The 14,960-nt window shown below is 45.0% G+C and overlaps 1 protein-coding gene across 2 annotated transcripts; it reads right to left on the bottom strand.

Moving 5' to 3' along the window:
* Window positions 1-531: 531 nt before the first annotated feature.
* On the bottom strand, window positions 532-13,653 carry GRPEL2 (GrpE like 2, mitochondrial). Of its 2 annotated transcripts, XR_011338498.1 has the most exons (5): window positions 13,505-13,653; window positions 7,732-7,900; window positions 6,783-6,864; window positions 3,435-4,821; window positions 532-2,854 (listed from the first exon to the last, which is right to left on the bottom strand). XR_011338498.1 is itself a non-coding variant. In XM_069869023.1 (4 exons), the coding sequence occupies exons 1-4, from the start codon at window positions 13,561-13,563 to the stop codon at window positions 4,466-4,468; spliced, it is 666 nt and encodes a 221-aa protein (XP_069725124.1). In that variant the 5' UTR covers window positions 13,564-13,653; the 3' UTR covers window positions 532-4,465. The 2 variants fall into 2 exon arrangements, 1 of the variants encoding a protein (XP_069725124.1); XM_069869023.1 differs by having other exon boundaries at window positions 532-4,821.
* Between the last annotated feature and the right edge of the window lie 1,307 nt (window positions 13,654-14,960).

Below are 14,960 nucleotides of genomic sequence, written 5' to 3'. Positions count from 1 at the left end.
GCTGAGCCACCCTTAAATCGAGCTGCCACACAGCACACTTGCTACAGCGCACCACACACAAAAGGACAAAAAAGCAGTACATTGGAGCTTTGAGAGAGACAGAACAGCAAAAATAAAACCAGATATCAAGATTTCAGCTGTTAGCAGAGTTCTGCAGAATGATCCATCCCCGAAGGCTGGCAGACAGCATTCCTCTATGCCATGGTCCATGAGCAGATTTCTAGGAACAGGCACACAGAAGCAGAGGATGACACACGTGTCAGTTTATTAGTGCAAAAATCCCCAACAACTCACCTGCATCAGGAAAGATGACACACACACACACGCGCGTGTGTGAATTTCTTGGAGACCACCTGAAAAATTACTAATAACACGTTCAACAGTGTTCTCCAGTGCCATGGACTACAGCCCACATTTTAGACAACGGATCAGGAATAACGAGAAAACTTTCAATCCACAGTCCCAGACAGTTAAAGTGACGGTCAGAATGAGCAGCAGTTTGGGGATGGAAAAAAAGGAAAAGGAAACAACTGCAATTCTTTGTTTTTATTAGCAAATGGACAGTATCTGGACATCTAAAGGAAATCAGCCCTTTCCAACATTAACTCAAATGTCGTTGTCAATTACTTGCACCACTCCCACACTTCAGTCTGTCTTTCACAGAGCCATAACCTTTGGGTAAACAAAGAGCACAGAAACACAAAAAAATTACAATATATACAGGTTTCCCATCAAATAAATGGACTTAAGATTTTTGGAGATTAGCGACGCTTTGTTCATTTGACTTTGCAAGTAATATCAAAACATCTCAAGTTTTAAAATAAAAAAATACTACAATATTCACATATAAAACTTAAATACATTTGTTTAAAAAATTAAAGGACTGCTAATAGCTAGATTTATTGCAGCTGTTTCTTTCAACAGAAGCTCTGCTGAAGCAGCACTGAGAATTTAAGGTTAACAAAGCAACATTCACATTGTGCACTGCTCCTGGTCAGAGTTAAGACACTGCGACAGTCATGAGGCAGTGCCACAGGAGACTCGTCCAGGAGTTCACCTCAAGCATGCCCCACTGGAGGGATATGGCAAGGTCACAGAGCAAGGCAAACACCCCAGACATCAGGGCTGCCTGCTTCCCAGGAGCAGAAATGCAGGCCCACACATCACCGTGGCATGCACCTCGTATCTAGTTGTCTGCATTCCTAGTTCGAGCTCTTCCATTCATGGCTGGGTGAACAGAGTGGAAATGACCAAGAGGTATGTGACACTTCCTCCCCTCTGCTATTCCATCCCTTCTAACGTATTTGTGTGCTTTATTAAATAGTCATTGAATAAAGTGACTGGAAACAAAAAGTTCACAGGTCGCTCTCCTCTCTAGTTTAAATCTGCAGAGTGCAACAGAACTGCACCAGCGGGGATTCTGCCCCACTGTGCTGAGTGTGCAAGCTTTACACAAACAGGGCAGGCAAGGGAGCAACAATCTACAAAGAAGAAACTCAATCCACCCTTACACAATCTCATCCATGATAAAAGAGATCATTAAGTGTGCTTGAAAGGCAAGAGAATCTAATTTTGCCTAGGAAATTTGGCTTCTGTGATGGAATCCAGGTTTGGTTATTTCATTTTCACTTCACCATTCAAAGGAAGCAGAAACTAGGACAAACAATAGCTACAGTATTTATCTCTTTGGTAACTTTTCTAAAAGAGTCTCTAAGCAATCGGTACATCTTACAGTAATCATCATAAAAGCCCAGTAAGATCCTGTAGAAGTTCCCTAGATTGAAAAAACTGGGGCATGAACAGGGGAAAATGGCTTTCCCAAACTTAAATGGGGCATGTGGGAGGGTGAGAAAGACTGCACAAGAACTGGATGCCTTGGATTCTGGCTCTAGCCACTCGATAGTGCCTCAGTGAAAGCAGATCCCAGATGCAAAAGCAGAATTGAAAGCCTCTTATTACAGACAGAATGTCAGGAGTGCATTTTAGGGTATTTCTTTAAGGCAAAAACGGGTGAATACTGGCTGAGGAGACAGGCAGGCCTGGCAAACAGTCTGGAAGCGGATCAAGTAGCTGTAGCATAGTTTCACAGTCAAGTGGCTCTGGGTCAGTTTAAAGAGGATTTGGATCCCATCACTTCTGATCACACACTACTTTTAAATCTGGTTCATGTAAGCTGCAGCCTATGACAGAAAACCACCTGTTGTGTAAAATGCCTTTGCTTTTGTTGAGTTCCTTATAAATAAAATTTCATATTCAAAGTTTCCATAGCCATCTCTCCCCCCATATTGGAAAAAGACTCAGCAGATAACCCAAATGCTCTTTCCAGCTCAAGACAGGGTTTCCTCTGAGCAGGCTCCAGACAGTCTTGAGGCACAGCAGCAAGACTTTGCATTGCCACGCTTTGTATTGTACCTGTTCTTTGTCTTGAGTCACAGCATAACCTGGTGAGCCAGTCAGCATGCAGACCAGCAAAACAAGGAACAGGAAGTCTTCTATACCTCTGAATTTCCAACAAGACAAAACAAGAACACTGAACAAAAGGTTTGTCTGAAGTAGCCCAACGCTGCCATGAACCACTGTTTCAGCGTTGAAATCTCAAGTACCTGCCTGAAAACCTAACTACACAGAGGCAGAAAACTGCACTTCTAAAGGTATCCACTACCAAGTCACTCACACACAGCTGCCACTAAAGCAGCTTGCACAGGGCATACTAGAAATGTACATCTTCCTTAAATTCTGGAATGACAACTAACTAGCTGCACACAGTCTCCTCAGATGAAAGACTGTCGATAGCTGCTAACTGAAGGCTGCAGTAATCCTGAGGTCCGCCACAAAAGGATTATGCAACTGAAGCCTGCAAAGGAATGGGAGAATAAACTTTCTTCCAAACCAATTATGGCATCCACCATAAGAAAAAAGTTTTTAAACTGCATCTCAAATTACTGTCAAACCATGGATCCGATTCCAGGAAGTAAAAAGGCAGGAATTAACGCATCAGTATAAACCAACCTGAAAACAAGCACTCCTGCCTTGGTTTTGTATAGTGCAGACCACAGGCTGGTTTACATAACGCTTCTGTCATTATACTGCTTGCTGCTCTGTAAAGGGTTAAATTCTTATTTTACTCAGTGACTGCATCCTTTCAGCTGAGATAAATGGACTCCCAGGCAAAGCACCACTGGGAAACACATATGCCACGCTGTGACAACAACATGCCTCCAACTAAGAGGACAGCTTGAAGTCAGCTTTCGCTTCCTCAGCCTTCTGCTTTTCTTGCTTTTCTTGTCACCGCTACTAAAATTGGTTCAAGGGCACTTGAGACTTTTAGTAGAAAAGATTTCTCTCCTTGTGTCAAAACCCCAAAGGTTTGATATTTACTATGACCACACAAAAGTAGAATCTGAACGTGAACTGGAAGTTAGTGTTAAAAGTACCATTATTGGAGAGCTGAGAAAATAAAACAGTCCAGATTTCCTGCTTCAGGGCACATCTTCATTTTGCCCGCAGCTGCAACAAAGAACATATTTTATCATGCTTGAAGGCTGCACAAATACCCATCAGGGAAGAGAGATTACTCTCCTCTAAAATATGGAGGTTTTTTTGGTTGGAGAAAGAGAGCTTTGAGAACAGTTTTCTGGCTCCAACAAGAACAACTACCCCCTGTTTTACCTTTAGGAACAAGGAGGTAAGCTGAAGTTTTTCCTGGAGAACAAATATTAACATGTTAAAGTCTGACCTAAGAACTGAATTCTCTTTAAAACCTCATTCCTACTGAGCTATACTAAGACAAAGATTTCATTGTTTCAATATGGTTTTCCTGAAGTAACATAAGAAAAAGCTGCCCCTAAATGTCATTTCGAGCGATCACCTTCATCCACACCTGAGGGGTCTGGGACAAGGGAAGACACCAGAACCAGTCTGATAATAATACTCAGCCCTCTGGGCTTTTCCTCTTCCGAGTGTTTCGCAAAAAAAAAAAAAAGCCTCACCACATCCCTGTGAGGTAGGTCAGTAAGTATTATTATATATGTCCCTTAATACAGATATGGAAACTGAGGCAGAGAAGTTACTTTCTTGAAGGCCACTGCAGGAATCTGTCTCAGAAATGGAACCAGGAAATAAGATTCCTTAGCTCTCAGAGAATTTCCCTTTCTCTTCCACCTTTCTCCTCTTCCCTGTACAAGTCTTAATGGAGAAACGAGCAATGGAGAAAGGGGCTACAGTGCCACATTTCTGACAAATAGGAGGACTTCTCTTACTACTCCACATATTCCAAAAAGGACTATTAAATATACAAGTACCTTAGAATTAATGCCAAAATGACTGCACACATTATAAAGAAGCCAACGTACAATACAAACCTAGCTTAATAAATAAGTAAAGACATGCAGCTGCAGTTGTGACTGAGTCCCGAGGGGTCCTCAGCTCAGTAAGGTCCCAGACGCCAGTGGGGATGATGCCCACATCATTCCTGTGACTCTACTGCCACACCGACAAGCGCGTGTCTGATAGTGCGACCATGGAGTTTATATCCATCCTGAGTCACCAGTGCTATTGTGCCCGGCTGCAACCCCTCAGCTGGCACATGGCAGACTATTTCATGGTCATACGGATCATACTTGCCACCAACAGGGTTCATCTTCTGAAGGCCGTGTTTGGCAAATACACTTTGCAATTTGGCCTCTATGAGAGAGAGGCCTTCATATATTTTCTTCAGGGTTGGATTTGGATTACTAGGCTCTGCTTCTTCTGCAGCACTCTCGGTAGTCTTCTCCAAGATATCTGCTACCTCCACAAGGTCCCTGCAGAAACTCTGGATCCCTACAGGCACAAAGAAACAATAAATAAACACGCAAAACTACAGTACCAATGGCAGCCATGAAGTCACAGCAGTTAGAAAGCACTTTTAAAGCTGCTGGTTGATCTCAGCTCTTACTTTAATGAGAGCAGACAGTGCCTTCTGTATCCTGCAGCCAAAGCGTTATCATTACAGGGGTAGTAAATCTAAAGACTCTCCAGACCAAGGTATATCCAGGAAAGGTACATCTATATGCATCTACGTACACACACACATATATAGTATACCTGACAAGCAGAGCATTAGTATTTCACTCCAAATAACTCCTGTAATCAAGAGTAATCATTTAGGACACTATTCCACACCCTCTCACACAGTCCCACAGAGGTAAATGTTTTGCCAAGCAGCTCACACAAATGCCCATGCACGCAGAGAACAAGCAGAACGGGAGGAAGTAGAAATAATACATGACCATTCAAAAACACATCCAACGTTTTTTTTTTTGTAAGTTAAAACCATTATGGAAGTACTGGACAAAACAGTCTTTGGGATGGTCATGAAAAGTCATGCAGTCTTTTTCATTAGAAAAATGTGTTTAGGTTCTATGCATTTCCAGAAGTGGTGTATTTACACAGTGCAGGAATATCAGGAATTCAGCCAACTTCCTGGAAAGATACATTAGGAAAACAGAGAAAGAATAGTTATGTGCCGTCAGTAGTAGCACCTACATGTTTAAACATGCACAGAATGAAGAAGCATGAAGGAGAAGCAACAAAGGAGCAGACAGAAGTAGACCAATTACCATTTCATAAAATCAGAGTTGTTTAATTTGGAAGAAAACTTTAAGATCATTGAGTCCAACTCTTAACCTAACACTGCCAAGTCCAGCACTAAATCCTGTCCCTAAGTGCTACATCTACACATCTTTTAAATAACTCCAGGGATGGCAACTCCACCACTTCCCTGGGCAGCCCATTCCAGCACTTGACAACCTTGTTGGTGAAGAATTCTTTTCCTATTATCCAACCTAAACCTCCCTCGTACAACTTGAGCTGCTTCCTCGCATCCTGCCTGGGAAAAGACACTGACACCTACCTCACCACAACCTCCCTTCAGGTTTTCCTCTTGCACCAGAGTCTATTTTAATGCTCTACAGACACTCATGTCTCACTCCGTGAGTAACTTCTAATAAAGAACCTAACCTTTCTTCAGATCTGAAGTACATTACACATAAAATTCAAAGAGCTCAAAAAAACACTCTCAAAACCTTTGGTGCTGATTATCCCAGAACTCAACAGCTATTTTATAGTAGTGGGTAGAATGGTAAGAAAAATACAGCAGCTCTAATTTCAAAGCTACTGGAATTAACTTAAAAAAAAAAAAATCTTCCAAGATTCATGCATTGTGGAGAACAGTTTCTCATTCTCAGATACGGGGCTGGCAAAGTGTGATGATCAAACAGCAGTTTCTTTGCACTTTACCTGTCTCCATTGCCAATCTTATAAATGCAGCCCACCACTTCCTTGATGCTAAAATATTTTAGAAGCTTTAAAGAACATCTGATATACGAACTGACAATCTTTGTCTCAGGCAGGAACTACCTCTGAAGAAGAGACCATTATTACAGTAAAGGAAATCACAACCTGGTGACACAGCTAAGAGTATGACATAGACCTTGTCAGAGCCAACTCTCAGCATACAGAAGAAACTGTAATTTTAACCAAGTCAGCAGAATTACATTCAATTGCACCAGGCGTATTTTATTAGAAAAAGATTGTGAAACTGAGATAAACCTGACAGGACACAGATGGATATACAGAAAAAATAGCAAGTAAGCCCAGTTGCCAGAAGTGCAGGCCAAACATCATGCCAGACTTTCAACGAACAAGGGCAGGATGGGGGAAGAGAAAAGCTGTACATGAGCATTTTATGATCAGGCAGGCAGGCTATCACAGTAAACACAGCTCTGCCTCAATCTGCTTACCAAAGAGCTTGGCATCTTCCACAAACTTCTGTGTTCTCCTCCGGACATTCTCAGAATCTGCCAAAGCTTTCCGGTACCGTTCCTGTAACCACAATAGCAAGGGGAGACATCAAACTAAGACCCTTTTCCTGACAAGCTGGCAGTCCTCTAGAAACTATTTTTAAAAAGGCCACTTCATGTCAGAAGATTGTGCTGAGCTTCTGCATTTTCGTTACATGCAAACCCAAATCCCTTTCCTCCTGATTAACCAGTACAAATTCAACTCCCTCATAAGACCCGAGCGAAGGCCAGAAGCATTCAGGGCACAGCTCAATTGAACAGTGCATCGTCAGGCTGCTGCTTTTTGCATGACTTGCAGCCACTAAGACACTCACGTGTTCTCAAGTATGCAAGTTGGTGGTCTCAGCAACAGATCTGCAACCAGCTGTTTTATCAGTTGGTGTGGTAGCACTCTGAGGGTGATTATCTTTAGAATTGCCTGCCCAGTGCTGCAATATTTAATCCTTCCCTTAGTCACATCTGTTCTTCAGAGTCCCTATAACATGATCCTTACCATTTCCACCACACCGCTGTCACTGAGGAGGACTTTCATTTTCAGACAATCTGGATCCAGTGCGACACAATATGTGATACTAATTGCAGTGAAGCTACTGCCATACTCTCTGTACAATGCTGTGAAAGAACTAACCTGACCAGCTCCAACACAGTGTCTTGCTTGCCAGGATCATACTTTGAGTGTCTCAGCACTACTGACTGGCAACAATTCTGGGGAAGGCAGGCTGTACTTTCACAGCGCTCCCTCTCACACATAGAACAAAGCCGCTTTGAAATCTGCAATAGCAGCGTTGTGTGAACGATGCATGGATTACAGAAGAAAAGCTACCGCTGAAAGACAGATCAAGTCAAGGGGACCAACCGAAACACATGATGCCACCACCAGCATACTCACAGTTAAATCCCGGACTTGTTCTTCCAATTTGATGGCTTTGTGCTCTAAGGCACAGTCAGAAAGAGGATGCCTGGGCTCCTCACGGGGATCTTCTGGGCCACACTCATCTCCTGTGCTTCTCTGCTGAGCTGCAGTGCTGAAAACACATGGGGATTCCCTGAAATACAAACTAGCAACAAAGAAGGAAAGTTAAGTAACAACAGAGTCAAAAAGAATTCTAGTTTAGCATAATTACTAAAAGCAGGCTCACTTAAATAAGGTATATAGGACTCCAGATAAAGTTTTAGGTCTTTTCAGAAAATATGGAAAGCTAGCACAGAAACACAGGCCTTGAAAAATTCTTTTATTTTAGACACACACCACTAGAAAGGCTGTACACCACTTCTTTGATGTACCTTAAAAAGAGTCCCTTTTTCACAGGGAAACAAGTTGTGGGTTGCATTTTTGCTGACCTCCCAGTGCAGGCGGTCAGTACCAGATGACAAACTTCAGAAACATTTTTGCAAGGTAGTCTTGAAAAGGAGGCAGGTGGTGTATATAAATGTTTTACAGTTATTTAAAAAAACCCAAACGTTCTGAGCAAAGTTCAGTAACTCTGCAATCGCATGGCACTTAACAAGACAGGCAAGAAGAGCCCAGCCTGCTACCTAAGATGGTACAGTGCCCACAATAGTGCAAGTCACACCAGTAGGATGGCTGTGGATTTCTGTGGAGCAATTCAACAAGCAAGGAAAGAGGTACACATCTCAAACCGCTGCCTAACAGAGGATCCATTTCTTGGAAGCTCTGACCTATTTGTTCTCCTGGGTGCAAACAGACACACCATTTGTTGCATTCAGTTTTCCTTCCAATGAATGAAAAGAAGAATTTGAATGTTTTGCCAATCACTTCTTTTACAAAGAAGCAATCACTACACTGTGCTCTGCTTGCATGTCCACTGCACAAAGAAGAGTTAAGAAGTCAAAGAAAACTGTCAGAGACATGAGCAAGTTGTGTGCAGCCCAATATTCTGGGGCCTTCTGCCCAGACTTTCCTAGCACTGTTGGCTGTGTTTGGGAAAGAGACTGAACATGCCAGTGAAAATTGTCCTTAATATTCTCCAAGGCACTTCAACTATTTTTATCTTTACTAGCAATGTGAGAGTCCCAAAGGCAAAAAAGACAGACCAAGCTCAAACCTCAAGTGCTGAAGCCTACCATATTTCCACTCACTTTTTCATCCAAGTATGCTTTTCAACTAAAGCACACTTGTCAGCAGTTCCTGTTGGTGCAGCAGGTGGAGCTCACCCAGGAGGCTGACTCCACAACTTGCAGATGAATTGATGAAACAACTAAGAGTCAGATAATTGGATTGAGCTGTCTAAACACTGCCTAGGTACCTAGCAGCCTATGCCACACTATAACAATCTCATAGGTTTTCAAAAAAACTAGATAATAGAAGTCTGGCTGAAAACAGTTTGGTCAAATGATAATAAAATCCAGTATGGTAGACACCAAAAAAAGCACTTCATGCTGTTTGTTCCCAGAAAGCCCTTCACCTGCTGTAACAATGCTGTCATTCCAAAACTGAAACAAAGAGTTTTCACTCTCCCTCCTATACCCCAGCTTATACAAAGCAACCTAGACAGGAACCACTCCTGCCGGCATGAGGCCAAAGCCTCATGCCCAGCTCCCTCTCACACCTCATACCAGGAACAAAGTCTGCAGAAGAAAGTTCCATTTACTCCTAAGTAAGTGCCTTTCAGGAAACATTTCAGAACACGCTTAACCAGGAAGCGTCTCCTTTTCTGGGAACACCTAGGCTCTCCCTCCAAGCAGGGCTTTCAACATCTTTAATGGAAGGGTTGTGCATATAGTAAGTGCACATCCGCCGCGTGAACCACATCATGGCACAGAAATGACTGCATTGGCTCCGACTCAAACTTCTGTGTTTATACAGCACAATTCAACACTGCATAGAGACAACAACTGCAGCCCCAGAGTCAATATAGCTAAGTTCACATTACCAAGTCTACACCATTAAGCTTTCTTACTCTTCTGCAAGGCTATATTACTCAGGTGTATCACTGTAGAAGTGCAGAGCTTTTGTTTCTGGTGCTATTAAATCTATCATGAGACCTAAATGCTGATCAGCAATCCAGCTAAGCTGAGCTTACAGCAGTAACTGGAAGGGACAGGTTTGCTCCCCTTATTCCAGTACTAGAACTGCAAAGAACAAAGGTTCAGAGAACTAAATTAGCTGAAAACTAACCCTACAAAACAAAAAGACTTTTCTGTCTGTGTCCCTGAATAGGTTTGCTGACGTATCACATGAGTGCAAGTGCCAGTACAAAAGAGAAGACAAACACGCGAAGCCTGGCAAAATGTGAGAGGGAGAACATGGGGAAGAATTGTCCCACTTTGGGCAGCAGCCAGGGCTTAGACTGGCTCAGCTCCAAGACCGAAGCACAGTTTAAGAGATCTGTATCTGCCCAAAGACCACCAAGCACCTCCTCCCACTTCCTGCTTAGCAGCCCACATGATCCCTCATCTCATCTTTAACACAAGGTTGTTACATGTCCCACAATATTAATGACAAACTTTCTTTTCCCAGCTGAAGACATTTGCATATGCAATTTTTTTTTTATTAAGTGGGTACTTAAAACATGATCTATACATCAAACAACTCCTTTTCAGCATGTTACATACTAACTACAAGTCTGAAAGTGCTTCTGCTATGTACACTCATTCTGAAGGCTGGACTTGATGATCTTAAAGGTCTTTCCCAATCTGAACAATTGTGTGATTCCTCACACTGATCTTTAAAGAACCAGGGGAGCGGCTGTCACCAGGCTCTTTCCAAAAAGCTGCCCAGCCACTGCAGTTCTGGGTTCCAGGACCACCAGCACAGAAGAAACCCCAGAATTCTAACCCTGGCTGCAGAGAGATCTCTTTGGGGAACGAGATTCCATCTTGAATGTTTTTTAAGATGCTTGTGACATTTTTTTTTTTTTGTTGACTGGTTAACACAGCATTGTTCCAAAGTTACAAAAAGGAGACTACAGGGGACATGGGTTCAGAGAAGGACCCTCTTCACTGAGCCTTCACAGTCAATCCGTGAAGCTCTGAACAACTGCAAAACTTCCTTTGTAAACAAAAGGCGTGTCTGTGATAAGCACCAGCTATAAGCTTTGGCCTTTATCATCTCGCATTTCATTTAAAGAGCTTCAGGGATGGAAACTAGCCATGCTACAGATGAATCAAAAAACCTGAAAGGCAGCTGAGAAAGCAGCCTTGCCAGGCACTTCACAGCTTAGACTCCTGTATCTTAAAAAAGCTATACAAAAGTTATCTCTTTTGTATCCAAGAAGCAAAAGTTAGTGCCTCATTTCCCTCTGCAAGTGATTTACACCACACGAATGGGTGTGTTTCTGTGTGTAGGAGGAGAGGGGCATGATGATCTGGTGCCTCAACCACGGGGATCTGCCTACGTGGAGCAGAGAGCTGCCTGTATGGACTCCTTTCTCCAGCTTTTGAAACCAAGTTACAGAACACTCATCTGTGCAGTAAAATGCCTCGGGTATCACACACCGTTCAGACACGCCTGTTCAGAAACGAGAACCACAGACTAACTCCAAAGGGAATTCTTAAGAAAGGCTATTATGCAGAACTGAAAATGCCGCTCAATTTAGTTCTTCCTTCAGGGTGAAAGAAATACTCCACTAAAAAGGGCAAGTGCTATTTACAGTCTGTCCACTGCACTGTGCTCTAAACACAGTCGTGATGACAGCTGCCCTAGAAATACGCAAATATCCCCCTGGAGGAAGTTGACACATCCTCAAGTAAGAGACACGTGGAAGTCCCAGAGCTTGTGAAGGGATTATACAACTAAGCTGGTGATGCTGGAAGATTCACAAACTGATGTCATAGAAAGCCAGACAGCGAAGCAGAGAAGCTGATTGCATCCATATTGCAGTTGTCATAGAATCGCAGAACAACAGTATCCATCACCTCTTCCTGAAGCACAGGCACACCTCAATATCCCAAACTGACTCTGTTGTGTTCCCTCTGAACACTAAGGTCCTACCCCATCTCTCCTTAAACCCTCCCTCTTCCTCCTCCCAAATCAGCATGACAAAGCACACAAGTGCCCAGACATACAGACACATCTGCATTAGTGTTTTAGTTCAGATGAGTCTGCTTTGGAAGGAAATCTCCTAATTGCCTCCAATTACTGCTCTGTTTCAACAGGGAGTGATACCGAGGAGTAATACCACGTGGATTCCTCTTCCACCAAACTGGAGAACAAGGTTGTGCAGTGGATCTTAATGCGGGATGGCTTCAAACAGGGCAGTGAGCTCCCAGCCTACCGCGCATCCAGGGTAAGAACGGTACAGCACGGGCCCCACCACCCACTGCTTTGCTGTACAGAGCCTCTCCTGTTGGCTGGGACACAAGCACAGCCGAGGAACTCGCATACAAAGAGGAGTTTCACATTGACGGCAGGTTCTGGCAGGTGTCCATGAAGGAAGCCTACTCAGCTCTCATCAGAAAAAGTCACCTATTTCAACCTTGGGCACATTTTGAGAGGGGCAAAGCAGTCTTCTCACATGGAAAAGCTCAAGAAAGAGGAAGGACTTTCAGACACAAATCTTTACATTTAGTCTCAAACACAGTTTCTTCCATTAAGTGCTGCATAATTATTTTATTGCATGTGAGTGGTCTCTTCAGTTTTATTCCCAGGGAAAATAAGTTATTCCCTCTAAAATAAGTTAACAGACATTTCGCCTTTTTTTTTTTGTTTGTTTCACCTGACCACAGAGGCTGCTTTTATGTGCTGCAGAATTATTTTATTGCAATTAAGTGCTCTTCTGGGTTTGTTTTATTTTCAGAGAAAACTCTAGGATAAACTAACATGTATTTTGACTTTTTTTTCCTTTTCATTCAAAAGCACCTGTTATGGATTTCACTTTCTCAAAGCACATTCCACAGTGCCCAAAAATATGACCAGATGGTCGCTTTTTGTCTATATATAGACTTGGTTGGTTGAAAAAGACCTTTGAGATCATGGAGTCCAATCGTACCTGTCCACTACTAAAGCTATCCCTGAGCACTTCACCTGCCCACCTTTTATATCCCTCCAGGGATGGTGACGGCATCCCGCTTCCCTAGCAGCCTGCTCTGGCGCCTGATAACTCGTTCAGCAATGAAATTTTTCCTAATCTCCAGTGAAACCCTCAAGCTTGAGGCCATTTCCTCCTGCCCTCTCCCCTGTTACTTGGCAGAAGAGCCCAACACCCACCTCACCACAACCTCCTTTCAGGGAGCTGCAGAGAGCTATGAGCCTGAAAGCAGAGGTGCTGCCTCACCACCAAAAATAAAGCCTGAGGAGCATCTTAAGCATATGAATAAACGGACAAGAGGCGCAGGAATCACCACAAACCACCTCCTGGCATCATTTACCCACCGCAAAAAGGCTTTCCCCTAAAAAATAAAACGAGCTTTGCCTTTAAATGTCACTTTTCAAGGAAAAATGAGAGCCTGTTTTTCTCCCGGGCCACCCGGCGAGCTGAAGGCGGGCAGCGTGCCCCTCGCGACGGGGGACAAGAAAAGCTCTGGGGGTGGTTGCGCTTTTCCATCCACCGTGTTCCACAGCCGCCAGTGCCCTCAGCCCGCCGAGGCGCCACGACAGGCCCTGAGCGCTGCCACGTCTCGGCCCCAAAGCGGAGCGCCACGCTCGCTCCCGGATGAAGGAGGGGACCGGCACGGCCTCCCCTTCCCGCCGCCTCACGTACCTGCCGCGCCGCTGCGCGCCGAGGGCGGTGGCGAAGCTCCGCAGGGAGCGGGCGGCCATGGCCCCGCTCGCCGAGCGACTGAGGGCGGCGAGGGGAACCCCCCGACTACAACTCCCAGAAGCCTCCGCGCTCGCGCGCTACGGATGCCGGGAGGGGCATAAAGGGGCCTCGGCGCGGGGCGGGAGCGCTGTAGTAGAGGGCGTGGTCTCGTGGCTGGGGGCGTGGTTTAATGAGGAGGCGTGGTCTGTGCGCTCAACGATGTGTGGAGGAGGGGGCGGGGCCTCAGCTGAGCGTCGGGGAACGTCGTGGGTCACCAGGCCAGAGAATGAGAATCACCAGGTTGGAAGAGGCCTCGTGGGTCACCGAGTCCAACCATTCCTGTCTGCCACCAAACCATCCCTGGAGGGATTTAAAAGACGGGTAGACGAGGCGCTCAGGGACATGGTTTAGTGGCAGATAGGAATGGATGGACTTGATGATCCAAGAGGTCTTGTCCAGCCTGGTGATTCTATGATTCTATGACCCTGAGCACCTCATCTACCCATCTTCTAAACACCTCCAGGGAAGGTGACTCAATCCCCTCCCTGGGCAGCCTGTGCCAGTGCCCAACGACCCTTTCTGTGAAAAATTTTTTCCTGATATCCAGTTTGATCCTCCCCTGGCGGAGCTTGAGGCCATTGCCCTTTGTCCCATCACCTGTCACTTGGGAGAAGAGCCCAGCTCCCTCCTCTCCACAACCTCCTTTCAAGTAGCTGTAGAGAGCAATGAGGTCTCCCCTCAGCCTCCTCTTCTCCAGGCTAAACAACCCCAGCTCTCTCAGCTGCTCCTCATAAGACTTGTTCTCCAGCCCCTTCACCAGCTTTGGTGCTCTTCTCTGGACACGCTCTGGACTAAAGCATGAGGAATAAGTCTCCCCTTTCCGTTCCTCACCCCGTGGACGAGCCCCTCGTGTCACACCAAAGAAGCACAGAGGAGCTTTTCCCAATGAGCCATCCGATGGGTCCCCCTGGGCCCCTAGGGTTTAAGGCTGGCCCCCTTGGCACAGCTCACCCCGGAATCTGTCTGGCTTGCCCTCACTGCTGAACACACTTTTTGTGGGTTTTGTGCACCAGATGGTAACTCTGCTTCTTGGCAGTGTGGGTGAAATTAAAGGCCAGGTTGCCCTAAGAAGTCATAGATGCCCCACCCCTGGAGGTGTTCAAGGCCAGGTTGGATGGGGCTTTGAGCAGCCTCATCCAGTGGGAGGTATCTCTGCCCATGGCAGGAGGGTGGAACCGTGTGATCTTTGATGTTCCTTCCAACCCAAACCGTTCTATGGTTCTATGATGTGTTTTCGCAGGCTGTGGCGGTCCAGCTCCAGTTCTCCCCACTGTTTGTTTACTGGGAGAGGTGATGCTTTGAGGAAAGGGGATGTACCCTTTTCTGAGGTGACATGGGACGGTGAGGGTCCAGGTCC

The sequence above is a fragment of the Phaenicophaeus curvirostris genome, chromosome 15 (assembly GCF_032191515.1).
Source record: "Phaenicophaeus curvirostris isolate KB17595 chromosome 15, BPBGC_Pcur_1.0, whole genome shotgun sequence".
Taxonomy (NCBI): domain Eukaryota; kingdom Metazoa; phylum Chordata; class Aves; order Cuculiformes; family Cuculidae; genus Phaenicophaeus; species Phaenicophaeus curvirostris.
The sequence above is the reverse complement of the archived record's forward strand: the minus strand, read 5'-3'. Positions and strand labels throughout refer to the sequence as shown.

Coding starts and splice junctions, on each gene's coding strand:
- GRPEL2 (XM_069869023.1), bottom strand. CDS start 13,563: ATGGCCGCCCGCTCCCTGCGGAGCTTCGCCACCGCCCTCGGCGCGCAG. Junction 6,865..7,731: donor AACAAGTCCGGGATTTAACT/GTGAGTATGCTG, acceptor TTGTGGTTACAG/GAACGGTACCGGAAAGCTTT. Junction 4,822..6,782: donor GGAAGATGCCAAGCTCTTTG/GTAAGCAGATTG, acceptor TTGTGCCTGTAG/GGATCCAGAGTTTCTGCAGG.